The sequence below is a fragment of the Falco punctatus genome, assembly GCF_963210335.1.
Source record: "Falco punctatus genome assembly, chromosome: 1".
In the NCBI taxonomy this organism is placed as follows: domain Eukaryota; kingdom Metazoa; phylum Chordata; class Aves; order Falconiformes; family Falconidae; genus Falco; species Falco punctatus.
Window position 1 is genome coordinate 76,964,975 of NC_137580.1, and position 22,400 is coordinate 76,987,374.

Consider the following 22,400-nt stretch of genomic DNA (forward strand, 5'->3'; position numbering starts at 1 on the left):
AAAAGATGACCCTTTGTTTCATGCTAATACCATGTTCAAGTACATAGAAAAGGAATCTGGACAAGGGCTTTTTGAGACTATTATTCCACCCTGTGCATAATTCACTTGTTTTTAATAGCTTTTACTGGACTTTTTCCATGTGGTGAGTGCTGCTTGCTGTATTTTGCAAGAAAAATGTAAAGCAGAACAAGTGCGCAGGTACTTTAATCCAGAAAGAGCATATGCTTATTTTTGGTAGCTACAATCTGACTACAGTAAACAGATATTAGCTGTAACTTACTCTGGCAAGTGGGAACCTCAGAGGTCTGAGGCAGATAATTTATTGCTACAATTACATCTACAGCCTGAATGCATTTGCCACAGAGGCTGGAAAGGCTAAAGTTGGGGAGTTTTTTCCCAGGTGTTTTTTGGACTTGTTGTAAAAGAAACAAGATGTTTCAACAAAAAGCCCAACTAGCATCCTGGAGAGTAGAAAGCTAATGAAATTAAACTACTATGTTTATTTTAAAAAAAACAACAAACAGGAAAAAACGTGGGGGTGTGTCTGCTAGGATTACTTGAAGAATCAGAAAACCCTGCTGCTTCTGTTGGGGAAACCTGCTAGTTTTGGTGCCTTGTGACAGCAGCAGAGCATATGCCATTTGCTCCTTATTTCAGGTTGTAAAATAGAACAGAAGTCTGATTACAAGCAAATCCCAAGTATATTCATGAAACCTGTCAAATCTGGTAATCATCAGATTATAAAGCAAATCTTCAACTTCTGCTCCATGTGTGTGCACATCAGACAAGCATATAGATCTTGTCAGCCTGTGAAGAAAATAAAAACTGAGATAATAACTGCCTTCCTGGTGCTGACAGTAATGTATGCATCTTCACTGGGTATTGCTCCCCAAAATTAAATGTGTAAATTCAAACTCAGACTAGGGTTTACTTTTCTGGGCTGGTATTTTCAGCAGTAATATCCAGGTGGATACAGGTGTTTTTGTACTAGACTTTCTTTCCTCTGGCTTAAAAGGTACAAGTCTCAAACATTAGCCTCTTCTGTGAATTGATGCAAAAATAAATGAGTTGCTTGGTGTGTGTATGTGTGTGTTAACTACACTAATGAATCTCACACCACTTCTGGTCTTGATGTTAGTATTTATATGGGAAAGACTTTTGTCTCTACTTTCTTCCAAAATATGTTGAAGCCCCTTTTTTAGTAATCTTAAAAATTTTGCAGAAGTTGAAAACCACTGAAACCTCTATATTTTGAAATGTTTACTTTTGAGAAGTTGTCCTTCTCATGAAATAACAGCTACTCAAAAGATGTCCTGATCCTTCTATTGAGATCTTTCTTTAAAAAAAAAAATCAAAATTAGCTGAATAAGAGCTAGATAGATTATTTTGTTTTGTTCCCCTTCTCTTTGAAGGCTATGGCACATCTAACCTCTTTTAAAAATGAGGGAAGGCAAGAAACCTCATCTCTGTGCCAAAATCCTCTTAGTGCATATCAAATGGCTTCTTGTGTCTTTCAGGTGCTCAAATTAGCAATTTTCATTTCTCCATTTGCCAGAACCAATCTGACAATTCTCAAATTAGTTATGCATTGCTGGTAGAAAAATAACCATTGAAAATCTGGTAGTGAAAAAGGGCAATTTAATATACAAATAAAAACCTGTAGGAGAGTTCAAATTGGGCTGTAATAATGTACTACTTGAATAATCCCCAATTTGTGAGCATGTCAGGGCAATTGTGGCTTTCTGTACCAGTGTGTTGCTGCTGCTTGGGGGGGCTGGTTGTGGAAATGAGGTGCGGTTTGCTCCCAGACCCATGCTGTGTCTATAACCTTTCTGCTTTCAGCATTACATTTCAGGCTTTTAGCCTTTGTTAGCAGAGAAAGGCTATTTCCCATAAAGCAGATGATACCACTAGCACTGAGATACATATAAAATATCTTGTGTTTATGACCATTCACGTGGTTGCACAAACCAGCTGTCCCAGGGCTGTGTTCTGCATCGCAGAGGGGGGTGGTGGTGCTGCCTGCCCTCCCTGCATACCCCTCTCCGTCTGCCTGTGTGCTCGAAGGATTGCAGGGAAGCACTCCCAGCCCTCGGCATGTGGGATCCTACCCAAAATCAGGCCAGGGACCTAATCCAGTGCAAAACCAGACCTGAAGCATCCATGTGCTGGAAGGGCATGGCAGCTTGTGGGAGAGCAGCTGGTGCCTGCCCTTCGCTGGCATGTCAGACCATACTGCTGCTATTTCCTTTTTACCCATATTCACAGATAACATGATTTAAGCCCTTTTAAAAACCTAAGCAGAACGTAAGTGCTTGAGATGTATTTCCATCTGTGTCGATGATGATGGTGGTGCAGGATTTGTCCTTCGCTCATCCCTCCTCTTGTTTCTCCTTGCCAAACTCCTTCCCCCATGACCCTTTCCAGCCCCCTTTCAGTGCCCACTAGAGAAGCCCCTGGTCCATGGGGCAGCCCTATGGTACTGACAGGGCAGGCACCAGTGCCTGCGGGTGGGGGAAGTAACTCTGTGACTCCCCAGGGTGTCAAAATACTTTGTGGGGCTGGTTACTAGAGTCCTCTTTTGCACCTTCCTTGAGAACTAGGCAAGTGTTGCCCCAAAAGACAGATTAAGTGTCTACCTGCACCAAAGGACAAGTTTCTGACTGATGTGACGCCTGGGTGAGAGACAGAACTAGTTTCTGCCTGGTCGTGGCTCTCATATTGAGGTTGTTTGAACGTTAAAAGCATTAAATGGCATCAAGACTGACGAGCTTTCTAGATACTCCTGGGCCATTCTGTTCCCCTCTAATGAAAATGTCTGTTGCAAAAACGGATGAAAGTAATGCTGTTTCATTAATCTTTTCTAAATCCCTAGATGCAAATATATCTCTCCTTCTTTCCACCTCCTCCCCCCCCCCCACTTTGCCCTTAAATTTGCTGAAAACTATTTTTGCAGCTTCATCAGTTTAGAGACTAATTTTTGTGTTTAACCAGAATAACCTGAGAAGTGACTGATCCTTAAAGAATAGTCATCCAAAGAGAAGTTATGGGCTGTATTCACAAATTACACTGGAGCCAGAATTTGACTATTGATAAAAACAATCTAGAATATCCCAAAAAAATATAATGAAATATAAAGCAGCTTTTTGGCTTAGGCAAAATTATTTTCAAAGCGCTTCTGTAATTTGAAAAGGCTAATGCACTAGCCTAGGCTTTTTTGCCTGGATTTTAGGAACCTGATGAGAGTAATCTACCTACATACCACATTTATCTTTGTACCCCTTCTAAGGCCTGAGTAATTGACATCAATAACAAATAATTATTACCCATTGACTTGAATGGATTAGCAGGACTATGGGGAAAAAAAGAACCTGTAGATGCTAAAAACTGCTATAAAAATTTATTAGAAAAAGTTCTTTAAAATCTCAAACTTGTATAAACAATTAAGCAATACTATGTCTTTCAAATTCTTTTGTAATGTAAGTATTTAAAACAGCTGTTTGATAAAACAGTTGCACATAGCAATTTCACATACAGAAAGTAAACAAAAGATGGTTTTATAGCCCTCCATGTTTAGCACTGTAAAACCATTTACTTTTTAGAATTTTGGATCAAGAGTTATCTATGGATTCATGACTTACGACTACCTAGAAACGAAAAACAACTTTTTTTTTTTCTGAAGTTCATGTTAGGGTTATATGCTTTACAAGTGCAGGATTACTGGTATTAATTAACTGCTGACAATGCCAGTAACCTTCTGTTTGTAACTTTATGGAGGAGTGATTTCTAATTTGAAAAAAAAATCTGTTAAAATACTGATTTATAGCATACATAGGAGAGAGTTCTTAATTACCCTTCTTTTTATCCTTGTATTTCTAAAACAATTCATCCTTTGGATCTGTAGCATTTCTGCGTTCTATAGGACAAAAAGCACTCACACTATAAATTAGATATTGAATTGTCTTGAAGTGTTGGATAACTACTGAAATAATTGAAGAAAATTGAAGAGGAAACAGTTCCTTAGGGATGCTCACACTTGCTAAACATTTTAGAACAATACATAGCACAAGTGACTTTGCATGCTTTTTCTCAATTCCTATTGGCAATATTAAAATGATAAGATGCTAGCAAATTTTTATCTGCTGTCTTGTTGTCCTTCTTGTTTTGTGGGTTAGAGGACCTGACTGTGTGCATCATTTAGGGAGAATTAAGGTGCATCGATAGAAGGTATAAAGGTAATGCTTGTAAACTGGAATATTACAGCCTGTTGGCTAATGTGGGAGGGAAATGGTCTAAATTCCCTGTAATTCAATCCACCTATAAGATGAAAATATTGAGATAAAACTATGCGTGAAAGAAAATGACCAGGAACTGACAAGAAGTGTAAAACAAGAGTGCAAGAGGCAAACAAGTAAGCAGGAGAGGGAAATACAGAAGGGGGTGAGGGAGGAGAGGAGCCAAGGCAGTGACTGTGCTGATGCTGTGCCTGTGAACCCACGGTCTACAGAAAGACTCAGCTGGAGTCTGAGTGAGTGGGTGCTGGGCGATGGCTGTGGCAAATGTAAAAGTCAACATAAAAATGAGGATCAAAGAGACCAGAGGGGTGAAACAGGGCAGTGCAGAGCTGGAGTGAGTGGTCCCCTACAGAGTTTAAGATGAGCATGTCTGCTTGGAGGGGAAGAATAACAATAATGTAAAAAAACTTCAGGGAAAATAGAAATACTAAAAATTGTATTTGTCCAGTACTAATGGAATCTATTACAAAGATCAGTAACCATATTGAAATGCAAATTACTTGACACTTGGTGTGTTTCACATGGGTATGAGAGGATTTGATGCCAGGCAGGATTTGATGAAGTGCTATCTTGGCAACTATGAGATTTGTACTTTTAAAAAGCAGCAGATACAGGTAGTTTATATCCAAAATTGGCCAAGGAAGTGCCCAAAGCATTATTTTGTATTTTTGAATGCTTAGGAAGTTCCCAAAGAGGAAGAGAGATTTCCTGGCATGACAGATTTTAGAGAGGGTGAACAGCGTAACCTGGGTAATTACAGAGCTCTAACCTAGACATTAGTTCTGAGCAAAACTGATTTTAAAGCTGGATGTAGAGCTTGATTAATCATGAACTCTGGCATAAGAATTAATGCTTATTAGCATGAGTTTATAAAAATATGCATTCACTCAAGTTAAACAATAAAAAAATAACAACCCAAACCCAACCAACAAGAAGATTTAAGTGAAACTAAATTGGTGAGAAACTTACTTGAAACTGCACAGTATTTCATATGGCAGAAGGACCATCCAGCATTGACATTAACCCCAGACCAACGACACATGTGACACAGACTCTTTTCAAATGCTGCAGCAGACCGAGTTAGCGCACTGCATGATCTTGGATGCATGGCTGGGACAGGGTGAAGGATCACCAGCATGGCAGAACTGAGCTATGATAGTGTCACTTTTGAGGGTTGGTTGATTTTTAAAAGTTAAAAAAAAAAAGGCAAGGACCCTCATTCTTTGTGTCCCAGCTGTGCTTCAGCTCTCTTCAGGGAGAAGGTGGTGGCTGCTGGATGCAGAGCTGCATGGGCTGGAGCAAGGCAGGGTGAGGATTGCTGCTGGACACCAGCATTGCAAATTGCTGCGTCATCACTGACTGCCCTCCAATCACACAGATGATAATGGCCTCAAAATGCCTTTTTTTTTTCTAATCTTGCACCATTAAAGAAAACATTCTGCTTCAGTCATCTTCAGGTTACTGCTTTGCAAACTGTAGGAAGCCTGAGCATAGCATCTTCGTTGGAAAGAAGTTGCTAATAAAACTGCTACTGGAAAATATCCACTTCCATTTTTTTAAATTTTCTAGATTTCAATCTTTTACTCCTTTTCCCTTGTGATTGCATTATTTTAAGTCAGTATTCTAGAAAATGAGCTTACTGTCAGGAACTTACAGAAATTAAAGATAGATGTGAAAGATGAACTTAACACTGTTTTGAAACTTAAAAATCATCTAAGCAGGGAAAATTGATTTATCACTCATATATCAAACACAATATTTGCAATAAACTCTTTTGGAACAACGAAGAAATCTTTTTACTCTGTGAGCAAATCACTAGTCATGTCATATACAGTAATGAATGAATATGGTTAGTTGTAAACATTTTTTTCCTTTTATATTTTGACACACCCTCATTTACTCAAAGCTGAACCCTCATCTGTATTTGTCAGCTCTTAGTGATGCTTAGCTGCCATCCCAGAAGCTTGGGGGGGGGGGGGGGGGTTGCCCTCTTTAACTAGGTGATGTATGATAACATATTAGTGAAATATTTTCAGGCAAAACAAAACTGATCATAGTAAACATGTATTGAGTGGGGAGAAAGTGTGTATTGAAGTAGAAAATAAGGATAGGTAGGATATGATGGGGAGGCTATGTGATATCTTAGGATGTGGATTTAGTATTTTAAATAAGGCAGGGGAAGCTTTGCACAGACAAGGATCCACTTTTACATGTGTTACATATTTAAACTATATCCTTTAGAGACATGCTGCCTAAAATGGATGTGATTGCAATGTTTATATTTCCACCTTGAGGTATCCCAGGAGTCTGATTTTTTGAGTATTTGGTAATTAAAAAGGCACACTTTATAAGTCCATGTCTTTCAGATATTGCAAGCTCAATATTCAAAAACAGAAGCAGAAATCTTACTGTGTCTGAAAACTTTGACCAGGTAGTTACATGTAACACTTATGTAAACTTGTGTTTGGTGTGAGTACTGAATTGTTCAATTTTTCAACCTCTCATTTCTAGAAAAAGAAACGTTTTCAAGTTGAATATTCCTGAAGTTGGTGGTTGTTGCAGAAGAGCACTGGGAAGAGAGGGGGGGTTAAATGGTGAGAGCTAGCCCAGGGTACTAATCTGTGGGGATAAGGAACTGAAAGGCAATCTCAAAATAGTATTTCTTACCTCTACAATGCCTTTAATTTGAAAACCAAAATTTGAAACACCACAAAGAACATGCCCTCACTGGGCTGCAGTCACTGGTGAATCCTGTAAGAGGCTTTTCAGCTGTTCCCTCTGTCCTCAGAGCTGGTCAGTCCTAGGCTGATACCTCCTCAGCAGAAGCTTGGTGCAACTCAGTGGACTGTTACCCAAAAGCAAATTGAAAAACAAATATTGCACAGGCACGAGCTTCACATCCACCAAACCAGGGCAGTCCAGTATTATGGATGATGTTTATACTTAAAAAAAAAAAAGACCACCTACAAAAATCCATGGAGGAGCCCACCAAACGTGGAACAGAAGCAGTTTTAAGTGCTGCACGGTACACAACTGAAGATGTAGACAGAAACACGGGCTGTTTTGAGAACTTCTTGGTGAGGGGGAGAGGCTTCTCTTGATTTGTGGTGAATCTCATTGCAGAAGGAATTTAAATCAGTCCTTAATCTTACTATGGTGCTTTTCATTTTTTTTTTTTTTCCTTTTCTTTCTCCTTGGTGATGTTTTCTTTCTGAAGTCTGTATGTAGCAGGACACAACAAAAGCACTTGCTTCTCTGGCCTTTTGAGATCACCTATATTTAATCCAGTTCATCCAATATTGGGGGGATTGTTAGCTTGTGCGCTGCTTCCCTTTAACCAGTTCTTTGCTGTTCTGCCTTCATGATTCACCATCACTGCGTATACAGGGAAAAGAAAAAAACACACCAGTGTCATCTGTTGGGTTAGTTGTCTCAGCAGGAAATAATATGCAAGAGTATCCCTGGAGTCTGTGAGAACGTGCTACCAGAAAACAAATGTTGGTCACGCAGCACATGGAACGACCCCATCTGTAGTGCTAGGTGCTGACAGCAAGGGCTGCTCTGAATTCTCTGCTGGGTAGTGGCTACCCAGTGCACCCTTTCCTTTGCTCCCAGGTGAGGACTGGGCAATCAAATTGCCCACTTTCCACAGGTGAGGATAATTTTTTACAGATGGAATTTTCCTATTCAGTCTGGGTGTGTAATAGGTGAATTTTCTTTTTGTCCTGCTGGTTTTTGCTTAGCTAGCTTGCTACCTAGCATTTTCTTAATAATATTTGGTTCATTAAAATATTAATAATACAATGTTTTTTATCAGCTGGCTAGATTTCAGTCAGCAATAACAGCAGGGGTTTAAATCACCTCTGAAGTTCAAAGGGCCACTCGTAATCTTAATATTTTGTGTGGGTTTTTTAACTGTCTTGCTAAACTGAGGCACAGCCTGGGAAAGGAGTATTTCTTTCTGTACTGACTCATTCCTCACCCAGAACATCACTCCATAAGAAAGAGTCACCCTTTTTCAGACAGGAGGAGTAGGAGGGTGCCCAGCAGCGCCCAAGGAAAACCAACCCCCCTCAGGAGGAGTGATAAAGCAGGGAGGGATTACTTCATCATACTCAGCGGCCTACAAAGCCCCACGTGCTGCGAGAGGAACAGGCTACACTTCTGTTTTGCTGGGGGAGTAAAGGTCCCTGGAGAAAAGATTGGTCTTGCACCCGTTTGTGCACCACAGGAGCAACAGCCCTTGCCTGTCACCCCTGTGCCCGCCGTGGCACATGGTTCCATGGCATGGGAACCCTGGCCCCAGCGAGGCAGGGGAGATCTAGTGGTCCTCTGCTCAGGCACAATCAGGATCTTAGCTCTAGGTTTCAAAGGCAAGCTATATTATTTTAAATATATTTCTTTAAAAAAAAAGTGTATACACATATATTTTTAACTTATGCACAAGGCAGATGACCTCCACCTATGACAGAGCCTGGGCTGTCATATCTCAGCTCTTGTGCACAAATCTGCAGCCTTGATGGTCATGAGGACAAATTTTTACCATAATAATAGCTTTGTTTCATTTTACTTGATATTCTTTCACTTTTCTTGCTTGAAAGAACTGCTGAAAACATTTACTTATCTGTACATGGTTCTCTTTCTGATGTTATTTATGCAGCTAAGAGTTTGGTTAGGAAAAGCAGCAGATCTTGGTTTGATAAGGTTCAATTGCAGAAATATATAGGGACCGATTTTCTTTTGTTGTTTACCTACCACTTCAGATGCCTTTTCACTTTGAAATGAAGTGCGATTCAAAATTTCATGTAAAATGACATTTGAAAGAGTTGTTTTGACGGAAACACTTAACTTGCACATATTAAATATTTTACCACCACATAGTTTTATTCTTTAAACCTTTTTAAAATTTTATATTAAAAATTCACTTACTCTGAAAAGTAGTTTTGGAACAACTTTCATTCTGAAAATGTCAAAATGTCATTATTGAAATGTTTAGTCTCAAATGTTTTCAAAATAACTTCTCAAAAATCAATTCATAGTTCAAGACGAACTCCCTGTTAGTTCAAGAACATAGTCTTGATGAACTCCCCCCAGCATCTTTATGAAGAAGGAAAACGACACTCAACCAGCTGCATTCAGTGAAGCCTTGAGACTTTTCCCATATTGAAATAACATTAATAAAATCTAAAAAAGGAATTGCCATAATTTGAGAAGAAATTTGCCCAAACGAAGCACTCTTTCAGAATCTGAAACTGAACCTCATAATCTTGCAATTTGTATTCAACTAATATCTAATATCCTTTGTCTGAGCAGCTCTGAATGTTTTAGAGATAAATCTCCTTTTTATTTGCATTTCTTTGCCTTCCTACAATTTAGAGGCATAAACTTCTCTACGGTCTGATCCTAAGATACCAGTCATAAGAACTTATGCTTAAATACCGTGTGTACCTTTACCCTGACAGAAGCACGCTTAGCTGAACAGGGCTGCTTTTTTTGCATCAAGGCTTAAGCCTCCCTTTGTGCTTTGACGTGACAATAACTGTTTTACAGGTGGGGAGCCTGAGGTAGGTTATAGCCCAAAGATACTTTTAGCCAGTCAGGAGCAAAACTCCCACCTTCTGATGGGGTTAATGCAAATCCCAGTACAAAAGCACTTTAGCAAGGATGGTATTTAAAAAGTCAGCACATGCTGGTAGGTCATGATAACTTTTTTTTTCTGAAAATGAACTGTTCATGTTGTGGAAAGTAAACTTAATGCTCAGGGTGTTGTGCCTAAAACACCTTTTATAGTATGTATTTTGGTTGGTGTTAGCATATGGCTTAAGTACTTTTAGTCTTAGATTCCCTACCATAGTTGGTGATATGCTCAGCAAATCTGTTCTTAGAGAACCACGGTGCAGCTGCCTCTCTGTACAATTTTCCCCCTCTGAGTTATCATTTACAGGCTGGAAGGGTAGACCCAGATGGCTAGCAAATCCAACATCTTCTCCTGCTGCTCAGGGTAAAATTACTGTGCTTGCTTGCATCTGGAACCTAGGATCTAAGTCATTTAAAAAAAAAAACACCAAAATCCCAGAACAAACAAAAAACCCAACAAAACAAAGAAACAACCACAACACAACAATTTATCTTGCATTAGGCATAAGCAGAAACCTTTTCAAGTGAATAGCTGCGGTGCAGCAGCCCCATCCAAAAGTACCCTGAAACTGCAGCTCTTAAGCAACCGAGTTGCAAACTCTGCAAAAGTGGTGCTTTATCATCACCACTATCTCACTCCTGAGCAAAGAAACTCAGAAAAGAGGGGGACTGGAATATCATGACAGTCTGCAGCGGGAGGTGCAGCTCCATCATAGAGGCATGTTGAGCTTGGTTATCTGGTGCCATGGGAAGGGGAAGACCCAGGTCCTCATCCTGATGCCCCTCCCTGTTCCTGGCCTTGCCTGCTCGCATCTGCTGGTTCTGCTACACCAGGGATTATCTTGGCACACAGGATGGTTTAATTGTTTATCATAACCTGGCACAGACAAGCTGCTTTGCTTTGCGGCTGCAACACAAGTGTGCAGGCAAGGGTGATGTACAGCCCCTTGCTTCCAGCTGGAACAGGAATTTTTAATTGGGGAAAACAGGAGTTTGAGAGGGGTTTTAGGGGTTCTGGCCAAACCCCTGAGGAAACCAGTCAGAAAGTTTTGAAGTTTACAAGCTGTTGGGATTGCAGTTTTGCATGCCTCTGGGATACCTGCTTGGACCATGAGCTAGTGCCACCTCTGGGAGAGTGCTGCACAGGGGCACTGAGAAGATCCTTTGGTTTTCTTTTGGAGTTGGACAAGGTCACAGCACCAGCCAAAACATCTGGTGGTGGTTCTTGGGGATCTATAGGCACCTGGTAGCAGAGGGGAACTGGGTGCCTGCACTGGAGAGGAATGTCATGCAAGCTATGGCAAATGTTTGTATTAACACCTTGGGAAACTGTGATTAAAGTCTGATCAGCGAGTGAAACTCCATCTGTGCCATCTGGTTGTCTGTCTCACGCAGGTTTACAACCACCAGATTACTTAGCAGTGCAATTTACAGGCAGAGACTGGTTTAGAAATGAGTGTCAAATGTTTTAAGTTGAAATCAAAGTCCCTATATATAAAACCTTAAAACTTAATTAGACTAAAGAATTGCTCTGTTTCTAATTACATATAGAAAAAATAGATTATTTTCGATGACACTGACCACGTTTCTTCAGGTAATATAATGAATGAAAAGTACCTTGGGTTGGCAATTGATTCTTTTTCTTCTTCCCTTACAGTAGGCAAACATTCACAGTCAGCTGAAAAAAGGGTAAGAAACAAAACTACTGTTACTCTTGGCAGTTCTCTATTTCAAAATTGCATCAACTTTTATTGTGCAATCTCTCTAGAATGTAAAACTGCAGATGCTCTTCTGTACCCTTTTATCTGTAAAATCTGCATGGTCCCTATAGCATAAATGTTACATGCTTTAAATCCTCCTTCCCTTTGATAGGTGTTGCCATAATTTCTTTATTATATATATTTCAATTGTTTCTATACATCTATACAAACAAACTAATTCTGAGGACTGTTTCCTATAAACAACCACAGGGAGGACTATTTGTCTGCTGCTTACAGTTGCACCTTTGCTTTATAGTCCAGCTGGAAATTTGGAGCTGGGGTTTAGGGAACACTCACCAAAAAAAAATATGAAAAAAAAAATAAATATGTAAACTATTTTTCTCCCTTCTGTCCACAAAATTTTGAAAAATATTTTGCAGCACTATTTCCCCACATACTATACTTAATGCCTCTATTTCACTACTGCCGCTTAGCACATGTTCTCTGCTCAAGCTTACAGACCGCGAAGGTCAAAACCCCATCACGTGGAGCACTGTGCTAATGCAAAGAAATGCTCCAAAGAGTTTTATGTCCTGAAAAACAAAGCATCCCCAGGAGGTCAGGCAAATGAGCCATTTGGATATAAGGCAAGGGACCAGGAAAGAAAAAAATACCATGCTTTCAGCACTTTCTAGCCAGTGAGAAGCTGTTAGCCATTCAAAATCAAGCCTCAGTTAATTCATGCCTCACTGAAGACCAGCATTTTTTGAGGAGAGCCTTGAAGGAGGATGCGTGGCCCCTGGAGCTTTTAAATGGGAGATTTCCATTGAGGGGAAAATAGAAGATAGTTAAAAGACGCTAAGAAGGAGCTGAAGATGCTGGTGGTGGTAGCTACCACAGGTACTAATTGCTCCATGGGCTGCTAGACCTGCCAGAGAGGATGTAGGTGGTGAGCAGTGCTGGCAGCAAAGAGCAGCTTGTGCTTCATGTGGTAGAGGTGGCAAGTGAGGGGAGGGATGTATTCGTAGAATCCTGGCAGCAATTTTAATTAAGCAGTGCTCTGAACTACAAGTAAATGCATGTTTCCTCTACAGTAGCACAATATGGAGCACAAAACTGTAGAAACTCTGAAGCCTGAAAGGACTAGATACTTTAAAGAAACTAGTATTTAGCATTAAAAATGTGTATTTAAGAATATAAATACCATTCACAGCTATATATGTATTTAATAAAGTGTCTACTGGAAACTCAAAACACTTACGATATTCCATCATATGTTAAAAATAAGCTCCCATGTGAACTAAAATACTCCTCTGAACAGTTCTACTCCTGACATTTGTACTGCTATTTTAGTAGCAGGCAGTCAACACAACTAAAAATGTTGCAGGAAAAGTAGTGACACACGTACAAAATGCCTTACAGTGATTTTCTACACATGGAATCTATGTCAAATTGGAAGAGAGGGATGATGGAGTAGAGGGGTTACCGTGTACCATTTTTGTTCATGCTGTTCATCCATTTATCAAGTTCTTCCATTTCTATCTCCATAACAGAGGGTGTGTCTTCTTCAAAAATAGGACTTGAGAGGAGGGAGGGGGGAAAAAAGGCATTACACACAATGCTTCATTCAAACAACTTACAATGTGGTAATTTTGTATGAGTCTTTCATAATTCCAGACACATGTACAGGCTGCGGAAAGCCACCCTAGCCCAGTAATCTGAGGAGATGCCAGCCCAGCGGGTGTGAACCCAAGGGATGCGAAGGAGCGGCGAGATGCCGGTGCTGGGCAGGGGCCGGGGTAGGGGTGTCACACGCAGAGGGGCTCGGATGGTGCAGTCTGGGCTGTGCCAGAGCACAGACTGCTGCAGCTATTCCCGAACTGTCCCTACTGTAAATAGAAAACTGAAAAATAAGTTTGTCTCTGCCCTGCTGGAACACATGGCAAAAGTCCTGTTGCTCCAACGATAAAGCAGAGGGCCTGAAGCTTCATCCTAGCTGTGATGTGACTGACATGGGCAGCAACTTCAGAAGGAAAGGTCATGAGCAGAGTAACTCTGCATTTATTTAAGTGCCTCTGTTTAGCTTCCCTTTGCTGATTGTTCCTGGAGTCACACAGTAGAAAAAATATTTTTAGCAAACAAAACCCCCTTTTTTCCCCCTATGAAGCCAATCTGATAACTCTCAGCATTTATTAGAAAGATGGAGCTCGATAAAAGGTAATGATAAAAATTATCACTCTGATAAGAGCCACGCAGCTTTTGGCTTATTTTCCCAGCAGCAGAAGTATTGCTTCTGCGGCAGCTGGGAGAGCCTTTCTGCCTCACCTCAGAGGGAGAAGACAAACTTGAAAAACAGGGGAACGAGACCCAGAGCTCATTTGGAATAGTAAAAGCCTGTGCTGAACCTGGGAACCGATCCTTGTTGCTCACGGGGCACCTCGTGTGCCTCGTGGCATCGTGCGGCTGGTGGAGCCAGGGGTGCCTCAAGTGGGCAGTGGGTGCCTGTGGGCAGCGCTGGCCTCTGCCACCACGGCTCTTGTTCTCCTGCTCTGGTCCTACACCTTCAGCTAGATGCTGCAGTCACACTTTAGCCACCTCTTGCGACAGTTAACTGGAGCAATTGATGGCAAAAAGGTAATGGTGTTCGGTGTACATTTAAATGAAGGCAGGCAGTGCAGGAGCCAAGAATTATAATATCCTGTTACAGTAAAAGAATAATAATAGTTAAAAAAAAGGTGATGTTCATAAATTTTACCTTTTCACATTTTCACTTCCCAGCTCATCTGGAAAAGAAAAAAATTGGTGTTCACAGTTTTGTTCTTTGTACATACAGGGTCTGGACTGCAAGCAAGCCTTGAATAGGGTCATGTAAAACAGGTCGCATTTTCAAAGCTTGTAGATGAAAGGCAGAACATCTCATCCTGTTTGTAACTTTCAGAGGAACCCATTATTTTTCATCTCGAACACACTAAAAGCAGCGCGTTATTAGCTCAGCAGCACTGGAGAAACCTGGCTGTTAGCACTGTGGTGGGCAGGACACGACAGATGCATGCTTCCCTGAGCAAAAGAGATGTCCTGGAAAGGAACCACTGCTGCAAAAAATTGTTTACTGGAAGCATCAGGACACTTTGCTGCAGACTACACACAGGCAATCCAGCTTTGCCTGGAGACTCTGGGAGCCGTTCCTGGAGAGAAGAGGGGCGGGATAGACTTGCGTGGCAGATTAAATCTCAGTTAGGCAAATGAAGCTGAACTAGCCAGATGTCAAAAGGGATCCAAAGCTAGTTATGACCCCAAGACAAAGTAAAGTTGCAGGGGGGAACACAGTGTAACAGCCATTGTTCACATAAATAACTTACCCTCCAGGAATCAAGTGACTGGAAAGCCTCAGCCCTCAACAAAGAATGAAGAACTACATATAGGATTCACATTGTATTCTGTCTCAAATCATCTTATTTTTAATTCATTGTTGCCAATGGGTGCTGACACCTACTTGTTCCAGCACATGCCCTGACCACAGAGCCACCCCAGAGCCACAGAGCTGTCTGCCCTCACCTTGAGGATGCTTGAAATCCCAGCTCCAAGCAACAGGCACAGGGCAAGAGATCCCAGGATTATCCTCCTGCAAGGTACCATGTTTTCCATCCCTCTGAACAGTGTACCTGCATTTCAGGTCATTCAGAAACAGGCAGGCAACTAAGTGCCTGGTTGTGAATTCAGTTTGCTATGATGGTGACCTTGTGACAAGGCAGGTGCAGCTGAAAAATGAACTTAATATCTACATTGAACATATGTCACTGTCTGCAGGCTGAGGAGCTCACAGCTGCACTCTTGTTCGGTATAGACCCTGGTATGACCATTTCAGGAGTTCGCTTATGAACTGTGTGGGTTTCATGTGACACTTCAGTTTGTTTACTGTGGCTCTGAAACTCCAAGTTACTAATTTCTTTGCTTAGAGATCACTCTGTTGCAGCACCCAGGTGGTCTGATCATGGGCTTCCTAGCTCATTTACTGTGATATCTTCATAGCTGCCACCACCCTTGCAGGACTCCTTAAAATGTTTTTGCTCATTTTTATTTTATCGAAGCTCTGAGCAGTTTTACTTTGTGGGCAGTATAGGCCATAGAAGCATTCAATTCACTTTGCATGAAGTTATTAAGCATAAAGACAGAACAAGCGTTTTCTGTCCCACACTTACAGCCATACGCTGTTCCCAGCATTGCCAGGAACCGGAGCTTGGTGCTGCGGCTCCTGTGGGTGTGCAGCATGAGCAGGAGGTGCCAAGAGGCAGAACTAGCTCCCCACAAGGAGAAGTGCTTGCTCAGACACCGCTGGCTGGGGTGGATCCCTTTCCTATCCCTCAACCATGCAACTCCAGCTGGAGAAGTACATCCTAAATGTGGCACCTCAGGCCTCCAAATAACATTTTGTTCATGACGAGCATGTCCTAAAAACACACTTCTGATGCACGAGAAGAGAAATTTACCTTGCTTAGACTTTTTCCTTTTATGATGTATCACAAAAAATATGATCAGCAAAATCAGCAGGACCAGTAGCACGGCGGGGACAATGTATATCAAGATAGACTGTTCTGCTGCTTCTAGGCTGTCCTGATCGTTCGCAGCATTGGATTCAGTATTTGGAGTAATTTTTGTTTCAAAGCCGTTTTCAGTAGCACTTGCAGTGACAAGTACCGGTGTGTGGTCATCCGTGGTTGGAGAATGTGCAGCAGGAGAAGTTGTTGCTGTAACAGTGGGTAATATCGGTGATCCATCTCCTGAACCATCATTTTCAGAGCCTGCCAAATATATGAAGACAACTTAACATTTTATGGGTTTTATTGGTATTATCAGTGAGTCAAAGCATATGGTTTAGTATTTACTGTTCATTTGACGTCTTAAAAAAAAAATCAGTACATGCCCCATACACACAGATTTGAAATCTTGAGCATCAGATGTAGAATTAGGTTGCAAATTCACCACAAAACCTTACCAGTCCTGACCATGTTCCTCAGCTGGTTTTTACTGGGGCATGTCTGCATGCATGGTGTGTCTGCACGCAGCTGTCTTGCACAAATACTTTTTTTCCTGCGGGTTGGCAGGTCTCACTCCCCCACAAAAGCCGTCTGCTTCCGGGTAAACCACAGCGTCCTGCTTTGCTCCTCAGCCTCGGCGCATACAGCTGCAACCTCTTCCATCCCTCTCCTTCCTCAGGGAGTTAGTAGTCCCTTCGGGAAGGCCATTGCCCCTGGTTCACTAATTCCTCCAGCTCACTCGTCTCCCTGTTTCTGCGTCTTTCTCAAATTTGTTTCTCTGGAAAAACAGAACTGGTGAAAGGAAGTCTGAAGCCTGCAGAAGCTGCTGACTTTCACTTCTGCACGGACTGGAAGCGGTAGCAGTAACAAGGGGACTGTGCTGGACAACAGGTGTCATTAACTATGCCTCTGCTGGATCCTCTGGCCTGGCTGAAGTGGCACATGGTAGAGAGTCAGTGCTGGTTATTCTTCACAGATGCCAAGACTAGGGGTTTTGAACCTTGATTCGGCTTTTTGTTTCATTTATCATGCATTTTGCAAGAAAATTGGCTAAAGTTGGCTATATTGGTAATAGCAAAATAAGTTGGGGTTTTTTTTAAGGCTAAGTAAGGGTCTGTGTTGACTGTCATGGAGTTTAAAGCTGAACAGAAGTACAGCAGATTCTGGGCTGGTACTGTATGCCGTCCTGATGCCAAAAATCCTGCTGTAGCCAAAGGTCCTTAGATAAATTGCACCAACATGTTTCCAAATGCAAAGCCTTCAATAATTCTCTTAGAATGAAATTAAATGATGATTATTTTTTTTTATGTTATCTGCCCTTTCAGATACAATGCCGGCTTGGTGCAGCTCTCATTTTGTGCAGCAAAGCGGGATGGGATTCCACGACTTTTGCAATGACATGTTTCTCTCTGTTCTTCTAAAGTGCTAGGCAGCCACAGTTTCCACTAGAGTTAGCAAAAGCCTAAGGTTTTCAGCACCTCAGAGCTGGCATTTCCAATCTCACAGGACTGGAACCAAAAGTGCTTAGCATTTTAAATGCCTTTGTAAACACATTAATCTTCATAATGGCCCTGAGAGATGGGCAGTTATCATCTCCATTTTACAAATGAGAAATCAGTAGGACAGGGATGCTGTCCTTCCCAGGGATGCCGAGTGAGAGAGGAAAACTGGGAATAGAGTGCTATCTCTTGCTTAATCCACTCTGCCACATCTCCTCTCCTGTCAGATTTGTCTCAAAGAGGAGATGAGTATCTCTTGAGACCGTATTCCAGGAAACCCAATTTCAAAGGAATAAAATTATTTGAGCGTGACAGCAGTGATCTATCTAGATTTCTATGCCACGCTTATCACTCAGACACCCGATTGTTTCATCCTTTCCTAAAAACTAGGAAAGAATTTCAATACGTGGTAATAATACCTAATACATGAATATAGTATTTAATACTGCAAAGGTCACCAGAGTCTTTCACCACAATATGACGATGAAAATGTTAGCTCTTCAGTGGCAAAGCACTTTGTTGGTAGTCACTCTGTTGCTTTCTCCTGTATTCAGTATTTCAGCCAAGAGCAAAACCTGATCCCTGCCTCCCGCGCGGGTAGTGACCCCTGGCTGTGCTCCCCCAGCCCTCCCTGGGATCCACTGGCTGTCCTTAATCCTATCGCTCTTCTCCCTTGTTGGTTGGGCCACTTGCCTTTTCCTTCCCAAGGTGGTGCACAGTCCCCGGTGCCTGCAGCCGCTCTGTGGCGGTGGGGGTCGCACAGGGCAGCGAGGCAGGGCTAGAGACACCCGCAGCACGATGCTCCGCACCGCTGGTGGGGCTCCACCAGCCCACCACCCCCTCACAGAGCCGCTTCCACAACCTGGCTTCATCGCCTCCTCCAGCCACCGCCCTTGAAACCCATTGTCTGCCACAGCTGACATATTGAGAAGGACAAGCCTGTTGCTTAAAATAACACAAATGGGAAAGGGTGTGGAGAAAATACCTTATTTTTCATTTGCTCTTAGAGCGAAAATGGATTTTTCAAATGTCTAAAGCATGGTGTGACTTTAAAGCAAAAGCAAACAGTCACACCTCATTAACAGCAACGCTAAACTTTCAGTTGCAGCATACGCTGCGCTTGATTTCCAAGAGAGACTTTCCCGGCGTCTCTGGTACGTTTTATTTGCCTGATTTTGAGCTGTGAAGCACATTTCAAATCATTTGTCTCTGTGTGAAATAGAATTGCCTTTTCTAGTCCCCAGGCAAAGAAAATGGCAAATCACAGGGAGTGACCTTGCTGCCATGTATTTTTGTTCACTTTGCATAATTCCAGGGACAAAACAGCATCACTTCAGTGAACTGTTTCCTCTCACAAAGATCTTTTCCTCCGAGTGAATTAAATAAGTCTTTCAGCAGAAGGGCAGCCAATTGCACAATGTTCTTGCAAGGGTATTGCTCTTATTTCCTGTGTTTCACCTGCTGCATCGGTACATCCACCTCCAGCCCATCGCTTCTGAGGAGCAGAGCTCAGACTCAGGGGATGCCCAGGGTTCCCACCACCGAGGATTAGAGGATCTAGTCATCAGGGGACCAAAACGCCTGAGCAAGCACTAGCAGCTGCTCAAACAAGGTTCCATTACGGTTCTTATGAATTACAAAAAAGCTATGTCCCTGTATGCAGATACCATGATATAAGATAATATTATTCAATATTTTCAGCTTTAAAAATGTGCTTGGATAACTGATGGACTTTGCATGAGTTCCGGCGGTGCTCCCAAACCTGCTTTTCAAGAGAGACCGAGGGAGTTAAATATACCGTGCAGCTTTACAGGCTGGAGTCCAAACAACTGCATCTGAAACAAACAAACAACGTTTCTGTTGTTGCAGCATTCCTTCCTCTGAGGTCTGCACTGCAGCACTCAGGGGTGGTGATATGAGCTTCTTGATGAAGTAAGCGGGCAAACAGGTTTATGATTCTAGTTGGATGCGAGGCAAAGGAAAATAGCCGGCAGTCAGCACATTTGGTTCTGCTGTAAAATCATCAGTCTCCCTGCTGCCTTCTCATCAGCCTCGACAACTGGGGTCTCGGAAGGGAATTTTTCAAATTACACTATAGTGCCTACTTACAGAAGAAAAAGGGATGGGATAGAGAAAAAGCAAGAGCTAAGTCCGTAGCATTGTCAAGCTGATTAGTTTGAATGGAAATCCTTCGTTTCTCCAAACTTTCCTATAAGCTAGAAAAACGCAGTGAAGCGAAGGCTCACGGGGGGGGTGATGAAGAAGAAAAGGCTATAAAACCGCGTATGCTGGCGTAACGTTACCACGTCCTGTACCACTCTGCTCCATACACACATTCCTTCTGGTGGTATAGGCATACCCCTCCACGTGGTCCGTATGATCCTCTCCTACTCCTTGACTCATCCCCGTCCTGTTTCTCCTGCGTTGCACGCTGCTGCGGGACGTTCCTTGCCACGGCCAGGGCTTGCCCAGCTGCCTGTCGCGGCAGGTCTCGCCTGTCAGTCTGGCTGGAAGAGGAATCTTTGAAAGCCTGCAGGCTAGCTGTGGGGTGCCTGCGCTCTTCCGATGAGGGGCTGCAAGCGTTCCAGGCAGGGTGGCTAATCTGCAGACAAGATCCTGTTAAAACGAGGTGCTCGGAAAGTGTTGTTTAGGTATCACCTGAAACAGGAAACTGCTGTAAGTTCATTTGCGGGGAATGGAAGCCGCGTTCTGACTGCGCTGCCGTCCAGATGAAGTGCTGCGTTAACTGCTGATGCTGCAAATTCAGTCACGCGTCTTAGAGTCAGACTGTGAACCTGTAGCCTCATTTCTCGCCCCTGTTACTAAAGGTCTTCCAGACCAATTTATGCATTTAGTTGCAGCTACTTAATATCATGGCCTTCTAGCTCTGCATCAGTGATACCCGTGCATCACTGTGATGCAAACCCCTTGGTGCTCCTTGCTCTCAGGAGGACCCTGGAATTAAAGATTCAAAAGCTCCACCGGCTCTCCAGCTATCACAAAATCTCCTGAGGGAAAATAGACTGGTGTCACTGACTGAGATTTAATATACAAACTTGCTGATGTAAAGCAGAGATTTTCTGAGAAGTCCCTGAAGCACTTGAATAAAACACGGTGGAAGTTTGTGTGTGTGGATAAAAGGGAGGAATAGGAGTAAATATGTATAAGGAATTCATGTGTTCAGGAGAAAGCGTTTTTCATCTGCTTCTTAGGAGGCTGCACTTTGGAAAGGGAGCATGTAGCAAATCCTCATTTCTCACATTGTTGTTTTGCTAGAAAATTGTAACAGGCAACCGATGGCTTCAAAGTCATTCTCAAGTTCATTACTCTAGGGGGGAACAGGCCAAAAATAGCACTTCCTTAGGGGCCTAGGCTTGTAGGAGACTTCACCTAAAGGGCAGTTCTCTGCCAGAGAGTGGCTGCTGCATACCTGGGTCTTGGATAGCAATGTTTCTTTGAATGACAGCTCAAAACACTAGCGCAGAGACACAGCCAAAATAAAGCTCTGCGTGCAGCCACCACCACTCTTCCACTTAACGATCCTGCACACTTTACTGCTCCTCTCCCTCCTGTGTTTCCTCGCTCCCCACCTCACACCACTCACAGTGCAATTCCCCGCGTTTCACCGAACGTGGAGGGAGACGGCATAGCCTGCGAAATGCCCGAAGGGTCACGGACTTTTTCTCTAAGCTATAGTAAGGGCCTTAACGTTTGGTCCTGGGGTCAGCACGCACCTCGGTAGGTCTTCAGGGCTGCTGCGAGGCTGAGCAGCCAGCACCAGCACCCAGAGCAGGGAGGGCCACCGCTGGCCCTCGGCAGGTCACCAAGCAGGGCTTTCTGCCTGCAGATGCCAAGGGGACGGGGAAGGGGACTGGTACGAAGCCTGATGTCCCCCCGGCGTGGAGCCAGGAGAGGGCCAGCACCCAGAGCTGAGACCGCAGGCACGCTCTTAGAGCCACCAGCTCAGGTAATTGCGGCGCAGCCAGGAGAAAACCGCCTGTTAATCATAATCCAGCTGGCAAGGCTGGGGTTTTACAAGGCTCCAGCAGGGTATGGGAACAAGACTTAGGAAGGCTTCAATCCATCTATGCTGCAAGATTTAATCATACTCCTATTACCTGTTCTGTAAATGGTTTCTAGACAGTAGAGGTGAGACCTGGGAGATCCCCAAGGGCTTCTGCCCCTCTTCTCCAGCAAAGCACTTTAAAGGTGAGGACTGTGTCCAGGACCGGAGGAAAAAAAAAAAAAAAAGCTCCTTTAAAAGTCCTGCCTTGTTGATCTGGGAGCAAGGAGGACTGCAAGGTAAGGATCCCCCCCAGGGGGCTGCCCTCAGCAGAGGGGCTCCTGACCCACCAGTGCCTGTGGGGTACCTAAGCCCCTAGATAAATTCTTCCTCCTTTAGTTCAATTTTCTCCACAAGGACCAAGTTCAGAACTTTCCCCCTCCCACCCCTGCAGTCAGAGTAAGGTCCCAGGTACATTTTGGGGCTGGCTGCACACGCACAGGCCACCTTTGTAGGGGGAGCAAGGGTCCCCGCTCTTCTCGGGGCAGGTGCTCTCCTCCCCTTCGCCAGCAGCTGGGGGCTGGCTCGGGAGAGCCGGGGCTGACGGGGCTCGGGGAGAGCTGTGGCAGGACTGACTCGTGCCCACAAAGGAACCATGCCAAGATCAACCAGTATTTAAAGGTGGACTGACCGATACGAAGTCTCTAAAGGCAGTGGGGAGTGGGTTGGGG

The 22,400-nt window shown here is 43.1% G+C and overlaps 2 protein-coding genes across 6 annotated transcripts in view; both read right to left on the reverse strand.

Annotated features, from left to right (window-relative positions):
• Positions 1–7,075, reverse strand: part of FBXW7 (F-box and WD repeat domain containing 7) — a 216,423-nt gene extending 209,348 nt beyond the window's left edge. The window contains exon 1 of the mRNA XM_080384885.1: positions 6,963–7,075. The gene's annotated coding sequence lies outside the window, so the exon portion shown is untranslated. The remainder of the gene's footprint in view (positions 1–6,962) is intronic.
• TMEM154 (transmembrane protein 154) overlaps positions 3,386–22,400 on the reverse strand; it is a 39,993-nt gene continuing 20,978 nt past the window's right edge. Inside the window, exons 2-7 of one of the 5 annotated variants that reach the window (XM_080385032.1) lie at positions 16,626–20,324; positions 16,120–16,431; positions 14,388–14,415; positions 13,126–13,211; positions 11,550–11,610; positions 3,386–7,670 (exon numbers count right to left, since the gene is read on the reverse strand). In XM_080385032.1, the coding sequence (XP_080241158.1) occupies positions 7,655–7,670; positions 11,550–11,610; positions 13,126–13,211; positions 14,388–14,415; positions 16,120–16,431; positions 16,626–16,674 (552 nt within the window). In that variant the 5' untranslated portion in view covers positions 16,675–20,324 and the 3' untranslated portion in view covers positions 3,386–7,654. Of the gene's footprint in view, positions 7,671–11,549; positions 11,611–13,118; positions 13,212–14,387; positions 14,416–16,119; positions 16,432–16,625; positions 20,325–22,400 lie in introns of those variants that run through there. The other 4 variants (XR_013927720.1, XM_080385031.1, XR_013927721.1 and 1 more) reach the window with 4 other exon arrangements.